The sequence below is a fragment of the Acinonyx jubatus genome, chromosome C2 (genome assembly GCF_027475565.1).
Source record: "Acinonyx jubatus isolate Ajub_Pintada_27869175 chromosome C2, VMU_Ajub_asm_v1.0, whole genome shotgun sequence".
Taxonomy (NCBI): Eukaryota; Metazoa; Chordata; class Mammalia; order Carnivora; family Felidae; genus Acinonyx; species Acinonyx jubatus.
This window is the reverse complement of record NC_069384.1, coordinates 64,414,625-64,436,440: the sequence shown is the minus strand read 5'-3', so window position 1 is coordinate 64,436,440 and position 21,816 is coordinate 64,414,625. Positions and strand designations below refer to the sequence as shown.

At 38.0% G+C, this 21,816-nt stretch overlaps 1 protein-coding gene across 1 annotated transcript in view; it reads left to right on the top strand.

Annotated features, from left to right (window-relative positions):
• The first annotated feature begins 909 nt into the window (after window positions 1-909).
• TMEM39A (transmembrane protein 39A) overlaps window positions 910-21,816 on the top strand; it is a 30,640-nt gene continuing 9,733 nt past the window's right edge. The window contains exons 1-5 of the mRNA XM_015064631.3: window positions 910-1,228; window positions 2,405-2,591; window positions 7,573-7,795; window positions 13,672-13,755; window positions 17,553-17,707. Coding sequence (XP_014920117.1) covers window positions 2,479-2,591; window positions 7,573-7,795; window positions 13,672-13,755; window positions 17,553-17,707 — 575 coding nt within the window. The 5' untranslated portion in view covers window positions 910-1,228; window positions 2,405-2,478. The remainder of the gene's footprint in view (window positions 1,229-2,404; window positions 2,592-7,572; window positions 7,796-13,671; window positions 13,756-17,552; window positions 17,708-21,816) is intronic.

The following is a 21,816-nucleotide window of genomic DNA, read 5'->3' as shown; positions in this document are numbered from 1 at the left end:
ACTTTTTTATGTCACTTCCTTTACTAAAAGCTAGCCTTTCATGAAAACCTATTCATTCTTGCAGTTTTCCCTTTAACCCCCAAGCTTGCCGTGTCTTTCTTGGTAAATGCGCCAACACCATCCCCCAGAATTTATTACACTGAATTGCATGCTAATATCTGGACTTTGGGCATACTTTTAAAAAATGGGTTTTTTTTAATGTTTATTTTTGAGAGCGACAGAGAGAGCATGAGCAGGAGGGGGAGGGGTAGAGAGAGACACACACACACAGAATCTGAAGCAGACTCCAGGCTCTGAGATGTCAACACAGAGCCTGACGGGGAGGGGGAGGGAGGGAGGCTCGAACCCACAACGAGATCATGACCTGAGCCGAACTAGGAGGCTCAACCAACTGAGCCACCCAGGCACCCCTGGGCATACTTTTAATGTTGCATTTACTGTAATTGTAATGACTGTGTTTTCCTGGTGTCTCGCCTCTTTCAATAGACTGAGCAATCTGTAGTATTAACTCCAGCATCCATCCAGTCCTTTAATTCACATACAATAGACGCAGACTGGATGATGAAGCAGGACATCGCGACTTGAACTCCTTTATCTGGCGGTGACGTGACCGTGGGTGACGGCTCCGAATCTCCTCCGTCTGTAAAATTGGGACGATAACTTGTACGTAGCTGTTAAGGAGAGTCCAAGAGACACAATAAGGACCCCTAGCATGGTGCCAACGCATCGTAGAAGTCCAGGAAGGAAATACTTCGGCCAGCGTTGGCTGGGTAGGTTGGACCACAAGCCAATGAAGAAGGAGAGTCCCACTGCGCAGGTGCATGCAGGAGTGGGTGGGGTGCTGGCTCTTCATACTGCAAGAGCAGTTCCGGGGGCCAGCTAGACGCTGGGGCAGCGGCGGTCGCGGAGCTGACGTCATTGCCGTGCGCTGCCACGTCTGCTCAGCTCCGCGGTAATGGAGGCTGAGGTTGAGTGCTGACGGGGCCGGGCGCTTCCTTTAGCTTTAGCTCTGGCTCTGACTCTGGCACTGACCTGGGGCTGGGGCGGGGGCTGGCAGCCCGAAGCCTGGACACCTTTTCTCAACTTTCCGGGCGGGGACGGCCTGCGGACAAGCAGCTCGTTTGGAGCTCTTCAACGCGGGGAGGGAATTCTCTTGCCTGGGGTCCAGCCTGTAAAGCCGCCGCCTCCTCCCAGGGATCCCGCCCCACCGGCTGGGCCTCCTCCATGCGTGAGTATTCCCGCATGTACAGTATGCGCTGTCCGACTGCCCGGCGTGCTTCGGTCCTCTGGGTTGCGCCGCGGGAACCTCTTTGTCGTTTGTCCCCTCTTAGGGGCCAGTCTGTTGAAGTTTGTGGTCTCTTGCCATTTGCCTTCCTTCACCTCATCCCCTCGCCTATTCTATCCCAGTTTTTTGCTTCACACTTTTCTTTCCCTCGTTAACTGAGCAAGGACCAGCAGTCCCTACATCTAGCGGTTTGAATGTTTTGTCTTACCTGGGGTTTCTTAGTCTACCGCCGAAGGCTGTTAGGAATAAGGAATATCGGATCAATCTGCAGTAACGTTTGAAAACGTTTTTCCAGGATGTCGTTTTTAAGTTGTATTATTTAGGAAGTAGATTTTGGTGTACGTATTGGCAGAGCCATGTTTTTGCCGTAAATTGATCAAGATACAGTTTCTTTTCGATTGGGGGGGGAGGTCTTTATCTGTTATTTGCCTTTTAATCCTGCAGTTTCAGTAATTTTTAAATGATTTCACGCCAGTATAGTGGCCATCCACTATAGCTCTTTCTAATATTTACACTCTAACATATGGAGTTACAACTTGAACAATTCTTTTAAAGACTTAAAAGGCCAACTGGTGTACTTTCATCCATCTTTGTCGGTCCTGACAATCACCTCTGTAGGACAAGGAACACTTTTGAAGAAACAAACTCAGAGGTAAAGTGACTCAGTTACAGTCAGATGATATGTGGCACATCTGATCTCAGAACCCAGATCCCTTGATAACAAAGCACAACATTTTGGACAGTGGTGATTCTCCTGTATTTCAGGTAGTTCACTGTGAAATATCTGTAATATTGAATTGGAAATGTGTTTGTTAGGTGTTTCTTGTTAACTTCTACCTGATGGTAATATTTTTCATATGACACAAGTCAGCTGACCAAAGACACAAATTGTGACTTAACCTAATGCTGACCAGAGCTTAGATCACAACTTAGGCTTCTGACCCATTAGAGTTTGCGTAGTCCTTTCATCAAAGTAAAGTAGGTAATAGACCCTGGGGGAGCATTTATTTGAAAATCTAGTTTTACAAGGCCTACTCATTCAGTTTTTCTGGTTGTTTTGTTACCTTGACTAGTTTAAAAATAGTAAACTGATGTTTAAATGTCTTTTCTTTTGTTCAGAGTTGAAACAGGTTGACAGCCATTAACCTGGATTGCAACTACAGGTGGCACTGGAAGCAGATTGGTTCCCGGACATGCCCGGTGGAAGGAGGGGCCCTAGTCGGCAGCAGCTAAGCCGTACAGCTTTACCTTCTTTACAGACTTTGGTTGGTGGGGGCTGTGGCAATGGAACAGGCCTGAGGAACAGGTAAAGAAGAAATAAGACTATGCATAATTTGTAATATCCTATGATCAGTATGACAGCAGTCATCATGCTATTATGATAATTTGCTTATCAAGATTATTTGTAGCAATCCTGCTCTTGAAGAATGAAAGCTCAGTATTTCAGAGTACTTTGGAGTGGAAAGTTGTGATATGGGGCCCACAAAGTGAAAGTAGTCCTGTTCTTACAGCTGATAATTCAAATTCTAGTCATCACCTTTTTTAGCCATTAAAAGAAGGGAGAAGTGAATTTAAAGTATAAGACAAATGTGGTTGTTTAACTACTTACTAACATTCTTTTTTTGGACAGGGGAGGACAAATTAAAACTGACAGTTAATGTGAAATTCTAAAACTGTAAGTCATATTCTATCAAGGATCTTACAAATTATTTTCTTCAAAAAATTGTTTGAAATGAATAAACTATCAGTTGTAACCCAAACATTGTAAGACTTATCTCATGTTGTATGAGAGTAAAGAATTTGGCCTTTTTAATGGAAATTTATCTTTGTTCCTAATTTTCAGAAGTTAGGATGGATTATTTCTAATCCTATCCAGGGTAACTCACTTCATGAGGAGTTTCAGTCATATAGCAGTGGAAAGAGATGGCTTTTACTTTATCAAGTGTTTGATCAAGATAACTTTTGTCACGTAATTTCTGCTTCCTTTCTAAATAGAGTTTTCTCTTGTTTGGATTCTAGTTTTCAGTATTACTAGCAATCTGGACTCTTGTTGCCTTTTCAGCCTTCCTCATGTTTTTTGTGCACTTCTCTCTTCCTGGCACTTTTTATGGCTTGAAAAGTCACTAAAACTATTATTGAATTATGTTGTGACACTTTTACCTACAGAGGTTATTTTGGAAGGTGGTTCTGTATTTGTTTCTTGATGGGAAAGAAGCAGCCTAGAATAGGTTATTACATACCACCTAGAAAGGATTATAAGAAATATGGATAATAGCAGTGGTAGGTGGCCTAGAAAATAGTTTTAGGAAGAATGTGTACAAAGTAAGACAGAATCCAGACTAGAGAACTCACTTCTGGAGTGTCTGTAGAGTACTAATAGATAATTGCTTAAGTGTGATATAATTTTGGATGATATATTTGATTCTGCAAGATACAGGTCAGCTGGAGAAGAGAACATTTGCCTGTATTTGGTAGGTGTTTGTGGCCTGATTGGTGAAGTTAACTTGAGAATGTCAAAGAGCTAGTTGAGTGACACAATCAAGATTGAAATCCAGGGGCGCTTGGGTAGCTCAGTTGGTTAAGCATTAGACTTCAGCTCAGATCATGATCCCATGGTCTCATGGTTCATGACTTCGAGCCCCACATCAGGCTCTGCAATAGCGCAGAGCCCTACTGTGTCTCCATCCCTCTCTCTCTCTGCCCCTGCCCTACTTGTGCACGTGCGCTTTCTCTCTCTCTCTCTCTCTCTCTCTCTCTCTCAAAAATGAACGTTAAAAAAAAGTAAAGGTTGAATTCTGTAGTTCCCTGTCCTCCTTTTTTCTTATGGGGAGCAGGAATTTGTTCATAGGAAAAGTGCTTCAATGATTGCCTTCTAAAGAAGAAGAATATGCTGTGAATTTCTGAGTTTCCTGGAGAGCTTTTAGTTGAAGGAGAATCTTATTTGAGAAAGACTAAGAGTGATTTTTTTCTTTGTTTTATCCTTGCTTATGCTTTGTTATGTCCAAATGATCACTGCTTTCTCCATCCCTTCTAATTCTTCTTTATTCCTTGGAATCTTTCTTGCTGTATCCATATGCTTAGCTAAAACCTTGGTAAAAACCTTGGGTGTTAAGTCTCTAATAAGCCTTCCTGATAGACAGCATTTCACATGTGTTGTCACAGGTAGTTGCTCAAGGATTTAAGTGGGTCCTAAATGACTCCACTGAAAAGGACTCTTGGAAGTTTGCACCTGGTTTCCTCCAAACTTTACCCCATGTACCTATTCCCTCTGCTGATTTTGATTTGTATCCTTTTGTTGTAATAAATCTTAGCTGTGAACATAACTATATGCCAAGCCCTTTGAATTTTCCTAGTGAACCTCAAGCCTGGGCATGATTTAGGGACCTGTAGCATAATTTGAAAGAGAATATTCTATGTTAACATTGAAAATAATTCTTTAAAGAGAATCTATTCTAACTCTTGTATTACAGGTGAAGAAACTGAGGCTCAAGAATATAAAGTTACTTTCTCAAAGACTACAGCTGGTCTGTTTAGACTAGGACTACCCACATTGTATCTCAGACATTTGTGTTATTTTGCTTTTTCGCATCTATTTTTATATCCTGTTAGAAAAATAATACTTTTATTATTATTTAATAATACTATTTATAATACTATTGTTTAATAATATTATTATTTTATTACTCTAATTTTTTGAGATGTATAGACAAAGTCTGTTTATTTTAGCTGCCTTTTTTTAAGAACTTTGATCTTACCTCCTCTTAAGTTTTCAAATTAGAATAAAACTCTTTTTCCCCTCAGATGCTCTACATCACTTTATTTGACCTTTGTCTCTTTGTTTTTTGAAGTATAATAGCCAAGGCTGTATAGAATATCACAAGTGTAGAGCTTCTGCACTTTGTTTTGAATATTTCTTGAAGCCCAGCATTTTGTTGAATTTGTTAACTGCAGAAGCACATTTGTCTTCTTTACTTGGGAAAAACTGTCAGAACCTTTTTAACCTTTAAATAATAGCAAATAATTTAGCATGCTTTCTCCTTTCATGTATTTTTGACTGAAGAAGAATAAGAATTTTCAGCATGTTCTAGAGTAGAGGCTCTTAACCTTGTAACTTCTCATCAGAATTTATTTCCTTATCTCATTGATTATTAACTGGGGAGAGGGAATGGCTTGGCTGTTGGCATTAATCCCCTTCATTGAAGTCCACCAACTTGTACAACTGCACACCTTTCACATTTTATTCTGTGTGAGTGCACCTCTTGGAATTGTGCGGTGGCGCATGTCCCATAACACACTGGAGGGCTATGGTATGATAATTATGGGTTTATGATTGAGCAGGTAAGGTTATGAGACCTACTGGTAATTCACAACCTACTCATTGGTAAGCTTGTTCTATTGGAGTATGCTCTGGGAATGAGAGGAGGAAACTTTTACAGTTTTTACCTACCCTCCCCCCATTCCTGTTCTTCCCTTCTAGCTCTTCTGAGATTCTGCCATGGTATTCTTAACTGTTGAGAATGAGCAGAGTTCATATTCCCATGAGTCACTTAAAGTACTGTAAATGTCACATACTAATGCTACAATTCTATATTTGGGAATCTTAGAGTAGAACGGCAATGCTGATATTGTTCCCTCTCTAGAATATTCTTTGGAAATATCTGAACCGAGCCTCTTTTCCTTGGTGTGTAAACAAAAGTAGACCTTAAATCTCTGTAACTATTCCCAGGCATATAAACAATTGAAAAGTTTATTCCTTACCCCACCCCCCCCCCCCGGCCCCATCTTATCATTTTAGATAGCCCAGCTATTTCTGACCTATAAAAAATCCGGGAGGAAAGAACAGCAAGAAGATGGGGATTAAAATCTCCATATTTTAATTTGTGTTTTAAAAGATACCTCTTTTGTGACTATATATTAGTCTGCTGTCTTCTCAACATAAAGGTATATATGTGCAGTGAACTAGGAAAAGTACAGTCTCTGTTCTTAAGATTATGATTTAATAGACAAAGCATAGATGTATACAAAAATAACGTAACAGTAATGGAAAGTACAATAATAAAGGCATAATTTAGGTATAATGGTGGCACAGAGGTGAGGTGAATTAGTTTTGACTGAGTGACTCATAGTAAGCTGCACGGAGGATATGCTTGATCATTTAAAGAAAGTCCTGAAGGGGGCGCCTGGGTAGCTCAGTCGGTTGACCTCTGACTTCAGCTTAGGTCATGATCTCGCAGTTGACAAGTTCGAGCCCCGTGTCATGATCTCATGGTTTGTGGGTTTTAGCCCCATGTCAGGCTCTGTGTTGACAGCTCAGAGCCTGGAGCCTGCTTCAGATTCTGTGTCTCCCTCTCTGCCCCTCCCCTGCTCATGCTTTGTCTCTCTCCGTCTCAAAAATAAATAAACATTTAAAAAAATAAAAAAAAAAAGTCTTGAAGCATTTTGTCAGTAAATGTGTAAGTGAGAGGTTAAGGAAGGTGGTTTTGAATGGTTTTGCTGGTTAAAGGAATAGCATGTACAAAAGAATAGCATGTATGTTCACAGACAGCAAATAGCATGGGTATTCTATAGGTTGCATATGGAGGCGTGATAAGAGATGAGGCTAATCTGTTAAGTAGAGAGCCTCATAGGACATACTGAAAATTTCTGGATATTATCCTGTTGGCAGTAGAGAGCCATTAAAGAGTTTTAGACAAGACAGTAACACTATCAATTTCACTTTAGAAAGATCTCTGAAGGCAGGTTGGAGAATTTAATAGAGTCAATTTTAAGGAGATTACTTCAATGGTTTTAGGTAAAAAATGGTAACTGCTTGAACTAAGGCATTGGGTTTAGAGAGGAGGGTACAGTGTAGAAAAAGTTTTACAAAGTGGAATATATAAGATTTAGAGAGTGATTAGGTATGGAGAGGCAGAGGAAAGTTCTAATATGACTCCCAAGTTTCTGATTTTGGCAGCTACTGAGTGGGCCATGAACTAGGATCAAGACTATAGGAGGAAGAACACAGCAATGTCCAGTAGATAGCATGATAACGTGGGTTTGAAACTCAGCGGTGAGCTCTATGGAGAAACATTTTAGTTTTCAGCACATTGGAGATCATGGAAGCTGTGGCCACATGTTAGATCACTGAGAGAGTGTGCATAGAGGGAGAGACAAGTAGGACATCCTAGGAGAGAGTTTGGGGGAAGGCCAACATCTAAAAGGTTAATGGGGAAGGAAGCAGGGTCCTTTTATGCTCTATAACTCTGAAAACTGTCACCATTTGAGTTAACCGTAGTTTTCTTTTTCAGGAATGGTAGTGCTATTGGCCTTCCGGTCCCACCTATCACAGCCTTAATCACCCCAGGTCCTGTTCGTCATTGCCAAATTCCTGATTTGCCTGTGGATGGGAGCCTGCTCTTTGAATTTCTCTTTTTCATCTACCTGCTGGTTGCTCTGTTCATCCAATATATCAATATCTATAAAACAGTGTGGTGGTATCCTTACAATCATCCTGCTTCTTGTACTTCACTGGTAAGTCTTAATAGGCCTTTATGTGACTTAACCAAGAAACTAGTGGAAAGCCTATGTGTACAAATTACTTGTCTTCATAATTTTTCTTTCAATAAAATGTTTTTCTGTTAAACCACAGATTACTTTAAAAACTAATCTCATAAGATTGTTAAAATATAAATATCTGTCTTTGGTCCTTGACCAGACAAAGTAAAAATATAAATGAAATATAAATGAAAATACAAAAAACATTTAAATAATTTGTTACAATAATATCAAGAAAGAGTTTTGATACTTAGCTTTCTTTACACTGTCTTAAATTTGTTGGATATTTAAGGTGCCAATATGATTAAATTCTAGGAAATTTATCTTTTTAATGGCTATTTTAGGATAATGGCTGCTTCTATAACAGATAAACCTAAAATTGTATAATGCTTCAAACACGTAATATCTGAGGCAGTTGTTTTGGTTCACAGGATTAGCATGCTTCCATGTGGTCAGTCAGGGGACCCAGATGGAGACTCTTCTGTCTTCCAGTATGTGGCTTCCAAGGTGGCTGTGGTCCATCTCCGTCAGCCAGAAAGGGGAAAGAGCATAGGGAAGTATGAAGGAGAGTGTCTTGTGGGCCAGGCTCACATCATTGTCACATGCTTCCACTCCTAACTGCAAGGAGGCTAGAAATTCTAATCCTTTCATAGGTTTTATTGTTATGATGAATAAAATTGGGCGCTGTTACAAAAATAAAATGGAGACAAAGACTATCTTTGCTGAAGTATGTCAGAATATATTGTAGGTTTCTTCTGTGATTTTTCCATTTCTTTAGGAGAGCTGGGACAATCTCAGTGCAGAGAAGGTTCTGCATAGATGGGTATATAAAGTAACAAGTAAGGGTGCTCAGGTTACTTGATAGGTAAGTGGTTGGCAGTGGCAGATTTGGGTGGGTAGTGGAGATACACTCTAGGAGAAAGAAGACTATTGTGCTGGGTAGTTTATGTATCTGGGACTTATCAAGATTAGAAAACTTCCTTGGCCTGGTAAACATAGGACTCAAATGTGGACCAAAATCTTCAAAATGATATGGGAAGGGAATAAACATTAAACAAAACAAAACAAAACTTGTATCATTTGGTTGTTCCTGGAATTAACTATTAAGAATTTTCTTTCCGGGGACTCTGGGTGGCTCAGTTGGTTAAGTGACTGACTCTTGGTTTCAGCTTAGGTCATAATCTCATGGTTTGTGAATTTGAGCCCTGCATGAGGCTCCACACTGAAGCCCTGCTTGGGATTCTCTCTCTCTCTCTGTCTCTCTCCCTCTCCTCCCCCCCCCCCCCATCTTTCTCTCTTTACTCCTTCCCCACTCATCCTCGCTGTCTCTCAAAATAAGTAAACTTTAAAAAAAAGAATTTTCGGGTCACCTGGGTAGCTCGGTTGGTTAACCATCCAAGTTCAACTCAGGTCATTATCTCCCAGTTCATGGGTTTAAGCCCTATGTTGGGCTCTTCGCTGATAGCTCAGAGCCTGGATCCTGCTTTGGATTCTATGTCTCCTCTCTTCTCTCCTGTCTGTCTGCCTGTGTGTCTCTCTCTCTCTCTCTCTCTCTCAAAAATAAATAAATATTAAAAAAAAATTTCTTTGCATATTGATGATACACCTACTTAATACCAAGTAAGAGAATTTTGGTTTATTTAAGAATTGTAACGATTTGGCACAGCTCTCGTGAGCTCACTTGCTCTTACATATCAAGAGTGTACTTTGTGGTTTAATAAACTTTCCTGCTTGTGTTATTCCAGAAAACAAAACAAAAAAAAACTTGTAATGATTCAGTGCCAAATTGTGTGCTTTTTTTTTTTAATAGCCTTTTCTCCTGGATTATGAATTTATTGAGTGCAGGAACTGTACTTTACCCTTCTTTGGCCATGTTGTTGTAAAATGAAGAGGTTGGATTAGATGATCTTTAAGGCTTCTTCCAGCTATGTAGCTCTTTAAGTAAATTCCTCATTATCTTAACGATGACATTGACAAACATTCATTGCTTACTATTCTTTGCAAGTATTATCTTATTTACTCCTTCTAAAAACAGGTACTACTTTCTGGTTCCCATTTTATAAATGAGAAATATGAGATCTAAAGATTCTAAAGCTGGCTCAAAATCATAGTAGTGACAGAATGAGTGCTCACTCAATGCTATGCTTTACTTTTTGTATTTATTCGGTATTTACTCCATAAGTACTTGCTGGGTAGTTCATTATTCAGTTTTCACTTTGCCATTCCATGGAAACTTCTCAGTTGTTAAATTCGTAAGCTGATCAAAGAACTCTTCTCTCAGTCAAATGTTTCTGGCAAGAGTTCTTTTAAAAGTCCCCTACAAATGTTGCCTTGCAACAAAGGGAGCCAGTGCTCCTGTCATAATCAAGAAGCTACTACTATAGCTGCTGAGTCCAGAATTATGCTTCTTTTGCTCTGACTCATAACAACAAAAATGAGTGCCTTTTACCCTGCCCCATTTCACTCAGTTCTGAATTCAGATTTTATGTAATGCTTATGGTTGGCAGAAACTAAGTCAAATCTAGAACTTCAGTTGTAAGAAAGTCTGGAAATGTAGTTTTTAGCTTTCTGGTCTGTGCAGTAGAGGAAAGCACACTTAAAACAGGTTATTCTGTGGATTGGCTCACTTATCTGCCATATATGGTCCTAGCTCACACAAAATTTAAAGTTCACTTGTGAAGCAAAGAATAACATCTGTGGAACAGCAAGTAAGATTTTAGCCCATCCATCTGAGAGGGGCCTGATTCAGTGAGCTGTTCAAAGATGAATGGGCTCCAGAGACCTAGTTACTTCCTGTGACTGAAGGTATTCAAACATAGCAGATGGCTATGTGACTGGGATGCTCTAGAAGGGACTTAGATCTCAACTAGTGGTCTTTTTTTATTATGTGTGTCTGACTCAGAAATTTGTCAGACTTATATATTAGGTTTTTCTTTTTCCATTTCAAAATCTTAATAATTATCTAAAAGAAAATGTAGATCCCCTGAATAAGTAAAGTATTGTTCTAGCTATCAAGACATTAGCCGAGTAAATTTTAACCCTAAGAAACATAAAAGCTAGAAGTAGCATAGTAAACTATTCAGAATAGTCAGGAGTGAAGGGTGATTAATCAGATATTCTGGTTTACAGAATTACCAGTTTTCGGTGATTCAGAATATAACAAAATTTGCTTAACAATATGATACATTAGGCACTTAAATCTTTTGATACAAAAATGTCTTAGATGGACTGGTGATAGTCCATAAATAAGACCATAAATACGACCCTCAAACATTAGGTAGGGGGTGTAGTAAATTTGTTTGCATTATTTTGGAGGAGTGGGGTGAGCAAGAAGGAATCTCAAAGCTAAGAGGGTATAGGGGTACCTGGGTGGCTCAGTTGGTTAGATGTCCAACTCTGATTTTGGCTCAGGTTGTAATCTCAAGGTTCATGGGATCAAGCCCTGTGTCCGGCTCTGCGCTTACAGTGCAGAGCCTGCTTGGGATTCTCTCTCCCTCTCTCTGTGCCTGTGTGTGTGCTCTCTCTCTCAAAAATAAATAAATGTTAAAAAAAAAAAAAAAAAAAAAAAGCTAAGGGGCGCCTGGGTGGCCCAGTTGGCTGGACATCCAGCTTCGGCTCAGGTCATGATCATATGACTTGTAGGTTCGGGCCCTGTGTCACGCTCTGTGCTGATGGCTCAGAGCCTGGATCCTGCTTCATATTTTGAGTTTCCATCTCTCTCTGCCCCTCTCCCACTCACATTCTGTCTCTCTCTCTCAAACGTTAAAAAATTTTTAAATATGGGGGACCTGGGTGGCTCAGTCGGTTGAGCGTCCGACTTCAGCTCGAGTCATGATCTCACAGTTCGTGAGTTCCAACTGTGAGTTCAAGCCCAGCATCAGGCTCTATGCTGACAGTGCAGAGCCTGGAGCCTGCTTCAGATTCTGTGTCTCCCTCTCTCTCTCTGCCCCTTGCCTGCTCACACTCTGTCTCTCTGTCCCTCAAAAAAAACAAACATTAAAAAAATTTTTTTAAATAATATATGTAAACTCAATCTTTTTTTGCTCATTACCTCATTCCAGCCCTCTTGCTGATTTTCAGACCCATCAGGCATATATATTCCTGTCTTAGGGCTTCTGTGATTGCTTTTCCCTCTTCCTGGTGTTCTCTGCCCTCAGCTCTTGTCATGGGTGATGCTTTTTTGTCATTCAGCTCCCAATCCAAATGCCACAGTCTCAGAGATATCCTCCCTAACCAACAATTTAAGTTGACTCTGCACCTCTCATCCCAGTTATTATTTATCACGGTCTTATTTCTTGGGAGCAGTTATAACTGTCTAAAATGCTTTTGCTTATTAGCTTGTCATTGCCCTTACACTTAAACAAATTTATGAAAGATATGGCTTTAGCTGCTGTAACAGGGTGGCTAAAGCAGAATAGAACTTTATTTCCTTATGAAATAAGAATTAAGCAGGTGAGGGGCATCTGGGTAGTTCAGTCAGTAGAGCGTCAGCTCTTGGTTTTGGCTCAGGTTACAATCTCACAGTTTGTGGGATCAAGCCCCACATTGGGCTCTGCACTGACAGAGCAGAGCCTACTTGGGATTCTCTCTCTCTCTCTCTCTGCCCCTCCCCTGCTTGTGATCTCTCATGCTCTCTTTCTCAAAATAAATTAAAAAAAAAAAAATTAAGTAGGTGATATGCCAGTGTGGCACCTCTTTGTTTCTATTGCTCTGCCAGCTCCAACATGCTTCTTCCAAATCATAGTCCAAGATAGCTACTCTGACTCCTGTCAGCACATATGGCCAGCAGGAAGGAGGAAAGGAGAAAGACAGCTCTTTCCTTTAAGGGCATGGCTTGGAAGTTATATATATCACTTCGTTCACATCCCTTAGCTATAAGTAGTTTTTGCAAGGGAGGCATGGAAATAAACCTATAGTTAGCTAGGAGTCAGTGCCCACTTAAATTTGACTATGATGGCAGAAGAGACAACTAGTAATCTCTGCTATCCCCTTTGCCTCTCACAGCACAATAAAAAGTAAGATCCAGGAGAGCAGGAACCTTGTCTGTCATTCTTCAGCAGTGTATCGTCAGTATCAAGAAGAGTACTTGGAGCACATTGTGGGTGCCCAGAACATATTTACTGACTGAATTAAGAAATTCAGCTTTTGAAGAAGGACTGTGGAAAGCTATTGACCTTTTGACCATCAAGATGAAAATACATCCCAGTTTTGTTTGTTGCTAATGATTTTTCATTTTGCTTATTATTTATATAGGCTTAGAATTAGAAGGAACCATATGCAACATCTAGATAATGCTGTCATTTCTTAGGAAGAAGAGATCAAATAGAGGACACGTTGTTAAAATCAAGTTAAAGAGAAAGACCAAAGTGAATATAATTGATATATCAGCCAGGAGGGAGTTTAGGTTAGTAGATGCCCAATTAGATTAACATAAGCTTGCATAGAGAGACCAAAAATATTAACTCCTGAACGCTAAGAGTTCCATCTCATCCATTACATTTGACACTTACTATAAATATGGCATTTTAAATAAGTTATTCTTGCTATAATTCTGCAAGTTATCACTTTTTAACTCAAAGCTATAGTCTTTTCCTTTCAACACAGTAAACTTTCAAAGAAAGGAGAGGAATACATTCCAGATAGTTTAAAATAGTGTTTGTAAAGTTAAAGCAGTTTTTCATGAAAGGAGAAATAGAAGGTAGGTAGTCTCTTCAAGAGCTTTTAAATTCTTGTGGTCTGTATATGTAAGGTGATGTAAGGAAGATCTTTTGAGGGGGCAAACATTTTGGTGTAATATTTGCAGCCAGATACACATATTTCTTTCTGATGCAGTGATTTGTTTCTCTTAACAGAATTTTCATCTCATTGATTACCACCTGGCAGCATTCATCACAGTGATGCTTGCAAGGAGGCTTGTATGGGCCCTCATCTCAGAGGTAACAGCTCTATAACACTATATTTTATCACTTGGAGCTAGATTAGTTATTAAGATGGATTCAAGCTGAATATGTGACGTGTCCAAATATAATTGACTACAATTACAAATTAATTTCTTTACTTCCACATGAGTTGTGCTAGTTATTTTTAGAAGGTTTTCCTACAATATGTTTAAAATTCAGTGTCCTGTGTTCAAGAGAACGGTTATAAATCTCATTTGTTTGATAGGAGCTTATTTATAGTTTCCAACTTCTTTGATATAACCTTTCTTATTTTAGTAGTTATAGTAAAAGTAGGATGAATTTTAAATAACTATTGATACGAAGAGTTATATATAAATGAACAGTTGCATCTAAAACTTTGTTTTAGGTAACATTTACTTGAAGTTATATACCATTTGTGGAGTTGCTCGCAAGAGATACTTGTTTGAGTTTATTAAAACTTGGAATTTTAAAATGACAACATCCAAATTTGCATAAGACTAATATTAAAGATTAGAATCTTAATGGACAATAGAAGAAAGACTTGGGACGTTAATGTCTTTTTTAAATTACATGTTGTTGATATAAATGGCCATTGGTAATTATTCTTTAATATATTTGTAAACTCCAGTTGAAGGAGGTAAAATGTGTTCTCTTAAGATTTTGTTATCTTATGCCCTATAAATGATTATGAAAACAAAAACAAAAAATCTTAGCTGAAGTGACTAAGAATTTTAATTTTGGAGTTTATAATTTAATGTATAGTTTTAAGTAAATAGTTACTATAATTACAGATAACTGAGAGTCAACGTTTTTCCTTCCAAAACATGCATGTTTTGTCTTTGTGTCTATAAGCTCTAATTTTCAGGAACCTTATTTCTTGTGAGCACAGAGTAAGTGCAGATGTTAAGTCATAACCTGAAAGGCATTTGAAATTAACCAAAAGTAGGATTCCCTGTTTTTTCACAGCGGGAAAGCCTGTCTAAAACCTTTTCTCCCAGGTTCGTTATTTAGATCATGAAAATAGATGCTTGCCTTTGGATATATTAAAATCTGTTCTTTCTTTAGAGGAACTCAGTGGAGTTTTATGCTTTTATCTGTGAAAACTGGCAGGATTTTGTTTCATCTCTTCAATTACTTAGAAATGGTACTTGTTTATGCCAAATTAGTATGTCCAGCTAATGTGTAAATTCCTTCATGACTGAGGTTTCTACCTTGGCGCTCCAAGGGCTATAACTTGACCTACTCTGTTGTTTCTTTTGCTAATGGCTTAACAGTAGCTTAACAATTTTTGCATGATCTTAGTTGGAAAGTATTTAGCTGTTTTCTAAAGAAACCTGCAATTCTTACAGAGATCAAAATACTTAGATTTAAAAAGATTTCTGGTCAGAGACTTAAATCTGTAAGTTAAAGTCCATGAGAAAGAATTAAAGAATGTTTAAATAGTTGTGGGATATGTACATAATGGAATAGCACACAGCCATTAAAAAGATGAAAATGTACTGACCACTAAGATATTAAGTGAAAAAAACAAAGTACAGAACAGTGTTTAAAATAAGGCAGGTGGAAGGAACAAAATACACCTGCTTATATATGAATCAATTATCTGTAGAAGGACATACAAACTAATAATGGACTGCCTAGTTACGTCTGGGAACAAGACCATTAGGAGGGAAATTTCACTATAAACACTATTACACATTTTGTATTTTGAGCACTGACTATATTACCTATTCAGAAATTAAAAATAAGAGCTGTATAGTGATTCTTTTCCTTAAAAAAAGCCAAATTAGATAAGAACCATCATCATCTCTCCTTCCTTCCATTAAAATGTTTACATTCTTTTTTCTTTTCTTTTCTTTTTTTTTGCTTAAATCAGAAAGTATCCCTACCTTGAGAAAGACCATTTTTAAGGAGAGGCTGGAGGTAATTAATTCAGAAAGCTAAATACTATTCTCGGAGGAATACCTCCCAACTAGATAAGACTGTTCATTCACCTCCAGGCCAATTCTACTTCTCTGTTTGCTCCACAAGACCAAAAGTTATTCAGCTATTCTTCTACCAACCTGAGGCAACTCCCTTTTTAAAAAATTATTTTTCTAAATAGGAAAGTAGCATATTTTACTGAAAAAAATTGGAAAACACTAAAATATAAAGCAGGAAAAAATGGTAACTTACAACCTCATTATTGAGAAGACCATATTTTCGTATATTTCCTAATCTTTATTTGTATATATATACTGTACTTCTCAATTAACATAATATTAGGAATATTTTTCTACTCTTTACCTGGCTTGTTTTTGCTTATTCTTTAGATCTCAGCTGAAATGTCACTTCCTCAGAAAGCTTTCCCAATGATTAGGGGTCTCTTGTTATTTGCTCTCCTTAACAGCCTACTCTTTTCCTGTAGCACTTATACCACAATTATAAAAATAATTATTTTGTGTAAATATTAATTTTCTTTTTTATTTCGGCAGCCTCATAAAGACAGAAGTCTTATTTGTCTTGGTTATTACTGTGTCCCTAGGGCCTGATACAGTATCTGTCATACATAACATAGTGGTTAAGAGCTTGGACTTTGGAATAAGGCAAAAATGATAAATACATCCAAGCTCTGCTACTCTGGTGACATTGCTCAGAAACAGCCTTTAAATTTTGAAAATGGAGTCAATGGCATAATTCCAGCAGCTTTGATACATGAGGTACATTGGCATGAGGTATATATCAGGGTAGTAATACACAATTATTTGCCCTGCTGTGACTGAGAACAGTTTGAACCTTCTCCATAGTTTGAGGCTTAGGGTATTAATTCACCTGCTTCTTTGCATTTATAAGTAACTATATAAATATTATATATTGCGTGTATATTATATATGCTATGTAGTGTGTTGGGTAAACTAAGAAACGGATATATGAAGGACCTGAAAGTCTCTTTATTCCCTCCCATTGCTATTGACCCCACATAATTTTTTTCTTCTTTCTGTATTCTGACACTGCTGTTTTGAGGTTGTAGGAATCTACCATTTTCCCCTGCATTTTGCTCATTCTCTTCTTACTAGTTCATTGTAAAAGAAAATAACATTGTAAAACTTCATGTTTAGATAAGTATGCTTCTTACTGTATTTAATCAGTTTTTAAAATGTGAGATTAAGAACAAATATTTGAATAGCTGTGATATAAAGAAGTGGAAGTGATTGTACATTATTTCCATGTTTGCAAAAGTCAAAAAAGAAAGTTTTATTTACATAGGGATTTGTCAGAGAAGGTCTGATTATTTTCTGAATCTTCAGTAATTTATTACACATTAATTCATTAAATAGATTGGGGGGAAGATTGCAAGAAAAATGGAAGTGTTGTTACTCCTGTTGAGGTCATCACAGTTTAATCTGAAGTCAGATAAATTAATGGTTCAATATCTTTATGTACATAAAAATCACCTGGTAGATTATTAAAATACAGGTTCCTTCACTTACAGCTTTGTTCTCTATCTGTAAGGAAAGGCAGTAGGAATTTGCAAGTTTAGTAAGTAGCCCAAGTAACTCTGATGAATGTGGCTCTCATACTTTGGGAAGCCCTAATGTAAACAAATTAGACAATGTCATAAGAACTTAAAGAACCAAGAAATTTCCTGGAGAGGTCTGAATCTTTAAAAATGAGGAAGGTAAGTGGGATGAGACAGTTTTTCTCCCGCCACCACCCCCCCCTTTTTTTGGTCACAGATTTCCACTAAATCTACTAATTTCCTTACTTGAGTCATATTGCTTTTGAATAAGGCCGTTTATAAAATGTTCCTTTTGGTGGTTCCAAACTTCCAGGCCACTAAGGCGGGTGCGGCATCTATGATTCACTACATGGTTCTGATATCAGCTCGTTTGGTGCTACTTACTTTATGTGGATGGGTACTTTGTTGGACCCTCGTCAATCTCTTCCGAAGCCATTCAGTGCTCAATCTCCTTTTCCTTGGCTACCCGTGAGTACTCCAGTTTTACCATTGTATTAGTAAGTTTTTAAAGAAATAGTTTGGATCAAGCAAACAGTAGTATAAAAGTGAGGAAAAGGAAATTCTTCAAATATAAAAACCAAAAGTTTAGAAAATTGGAAAGATGAGTGGATAGGGTGACGATCTAATTTATTTTCTACACTAGGACACAATTGGAACAATAGGCTTAAACCAGGACTGTCCCAAGAGACTTGAGAGGTATGCTATTCTACCAGTGGAGAATATTTTAATTGGCTCTCTTCACCAAATAAAGGGACCTGGTACAGCCTGTATTGACACAAATGATGGGTAGTGTTAGTTGAATGGACTGGCTCAACCGGTCTTCCTCTTTTGGTCAAAGTACTTTGATATTTGGCTTCATGTAACAAATATGCCGTACTCATGCCCTATAGACTTACCTTTTTTGACCAGCATTTTATTATGGAAACTTAAATTTTTTTTTAATGTTTGTTTATTTTTGAGAGAGAGACAGAGCATGAGCTGGGGAGGGGCAGAGAGAGAGGGAGACACAGAATCCAAAGTAGGCTCCAGGCTCTGAGCTGTCAGCACAGAGCCAGATGTGGGGCTCAAACTCACGAACTGCGAGATCATGACCTGAGCTAAAGTCGGACACTTAACTGACTGAACCACCCAGGTGCCCCGTGGAAATTTTAAACACGTGAGATTGAAAGAATTTTTCAGCAAACACCTGTGCAACTGCATCTAAATTTCACCCATTAATGTTTTACTATCATTGCATAACACATAACTGTCCAACCATTCCTCTGTCCATCTATCAGTCCACCTTATTTTTGATGCATTTCAAAGTTAAGTTGCAGACCTCAGTTCACTTCTTCCAAAATATGTCAGCCTATGTATGCATATCAGTCACTAGAGTTTGATATTTGTTTACAGTTTTTCTTTTGAGGTAAAATTAATACATAAAATTCACAAATCTTGTGTACATTTGCTGAGTTTTGATAAATGCATACACTTACAAGTCAAATCTGTGTCCCAATATAGTACATGACCATTATTCTAGAGGTTGCTTCATGCCTCTTTCCAAACACCACCAACCACTTCCCAGAGGTAATCACTGTTTTAATTTTTTTTCCACCATAGATTAGTTTGCCTGTTCTAGAATTTCGTATAAATGGAATTATACTGGATATACACTTTTGTGTAAAGCTTCTCTCAGCATATTGTTTTTGAGATTTATCCATGTGGTTACATATATCAGTAACACTTCATTGTATGAATATACTACAGTTTGTTTATTCTCCTACTATTGAATATTTGGATTGTTTCCAGTTTGGGGATATTACTAAGAATAAAATTGTTAGGTACATTCTTACACAAGCCTTTTTTGTGAAGAAATGTTTTCATTCTCTTGAGAGAAATATCTAAGAGAGGCCTTGCTAGGCCATAAGGTAGGAGTATGTTTAGTTTTATAAGAATCTACCAGACCTCTTCGCAAAGATGTTGTATCCTTTTACCCCCCACCAATTCTATAAGAATTCTAGTTGCGCCACACGTTTGTCAGCATTTGATGTTTTCTGTTTTTTATTTTTAAAGTTTATTTCTTTATTTTGAGTGAGAGAGAGAGAGAGCATTCATGTGTGCGTGAGCAGGGGAGGGGCAGAGAGGAAGAGAGAGAATCCCAAGCAGGCTTCATGCTGTCAGCATGGAGCTAGATGCAGGGCTTGATCCCAGTAACCGTGAGATCATGACCTGAGTCAAAGTCAAGAGTTGTACACCCGACCAACTAAGCCACCCAGGCATCCCTGGTGTTTTTAAAATTTTAGCCATTCTGATCAATGTATAGTTGCAACTTATTGTACATGTTGGCTTTTTAAACTGTTTTGCATAGTTTAACTTTTATGCCTTGGGCCAATACTTTCTTCATTGGATGTTAATGGATAGCTGTCATTCTTTGAGCTGTTCTGTGCTAAGTGCTAGGCTAGGTGTTTATAAACATCACCTCATGAAATCATACCATAACTCAGGAGGCAGTGTATTTAGTCCGCCATAACGGATGCAAAGTATTCGGGGCTTTAAAAAGTTAGAAGTTTATTTCTGTATAGTATGTGTGTAAATCATATTGGATAGCTGTGGCAGCTAGCTCCATGGTGTTGGGACCTAAGCTCCTGCTATCTTTTTTACTCCACACTCCCTAGCAGGATAGATTGTAAAGGACTTTGGAAATTTGCAGCTGTATCTGATCTAAAAATTCTATTGCAGTGGAAGAACAGGAGCACAGTGGCTGTTGGCAGACAGCAGGGTTTGCCACAGGTAAAGACAGATTGAGTCTAAAATAAACTTACCCGTGGTCAGTTAGTGAGAAAGACTCTGGCCTTTTTGATTTCAGAGCCCTTGTCTGTACCATTACTCTGTAATCAGTAGTTCTCAAAGTGTGGTTTCCAGAACAGCAGCATTAGCATCAGCTGGAAAGTTTTTAGAAATAGAAATTCTCAAAATCTGCCCCAAATCTACTGAAACAGAAACTTCGGAAAGTAGGACCCAGCAATTTGTCTTTTAACAAGCCCTCCAGATGATTCTGATGCTTGCTCAAGTTTGAGAATCATTGTTTTATATAACCATTTATGGTACTGAAGTGTAAGCATGAATTTAACAGTTACATAGCATAAAATCAAGATATAATCAAAGATTGTATGAACAGGGATGATAGGAAGTCTATTGGTATACTATGGTAGGCCTGATTATACTGTTTAATTAAGGCAGTCATCAACTCAGTTTATTAGTATTAACCTTTTTGCCTGTAAAATGAATTTTCTATGTTACAAACATTTTGCATGATTCATATTTCTTATAAGGTATAATATTTTACATCAATTGTTTCTTTATTTCTAGATTAATATTTCAGTTGCTTCAACTGAAATGATTTCGTTATTCTATTTATCAACAACAGCTGGTTGAATCCATTAGAAGGTTTTTTGGTTTTTTTAATTTTTTTTTTTTTTTAAGTTTATTTTTGAGACAGAGCATGAGCAGGGGAGGGACAGAGAGAGAGAAGGAGACACAGAATCTGAAGTAGGCTGCAGGCTCTGAGCTGTCAGCACAGAGCCTGACACGGGGCTCAGACCCAAAAACCAGGAGATCATGACCTGAGCCAAAGTCGGATGGCCAACCGACTGAGCCACTCAGGTGCCCCATTGTTTTTTTTTTTTTAATGTTTGTTTATTTTTGAGAGAGAGACAGAGAGAGCACAAGTGGGGAGGGGCAGAGAGAGAGGAAGACACAGAATCCGAAGCATGTTCCAGGCTCTGAGCTGTCAGCACAGAGCCAGATGGGCTCGAACCCACAAACTGTGAGATCATGACCTAAGCCGAAGTCAGATGCTTAACCAACTGAGTCACCCAGGTACCCCTGAATCCATTAGAAGGTTAACCCTATTTGATTTGAAAGGCTAATTATGGATATATCAAGGAATATTTTGGCTAAGTTTAAAAGGATTACCATATCAAAATGGCTAGCAAACTTTTTAGGAATAGAAAGAAGCTTATTAATTTTTGAAGGCTCTCCACACTCCTGCAACAGAGTGAAATAAGCGTGTAATTTAAACAGTTTATATTTAAATATGTTTACTTTCTTCAAATTTTAAAAGTTGTATAATCTTTTATTTAACTTCAATTTAAAAATTAAGTATGCGAAATATAAAATACTAGATAATGGCAGTAATCATCTTTATTTTCTTGTTTATTCATAGATTAAAAAAGAAAGGGACTCTTTTCTGCCCTTTTTTTTTTTTTTTTAAATATGATTCTCAGCTAGTTTCTCAGTTTAGGGTAAGTTAGTCCAATGACTAACAGTTGTAGCTCTTACATTTATTTTAAATCTATCCAGGGGGATGGGGGAGAGGGGAAAATGGATGATAGGCATTGAGGAGGGCACTTGTTGGGATGAGCACTGGGTGTTGTATGTAAGCAATGAATCACAGGAATCTACCCCTAAAACGAAGAGCACACTGTGTGTTAGCCAAGTTGACAATAAATTATATTTAAAAAATAATAATAAAATTTTTAAAAAATTAAAAATTAAAAAAAAAAGAATCTGTCCACTGCTCCCTGTAACCTCTGCTA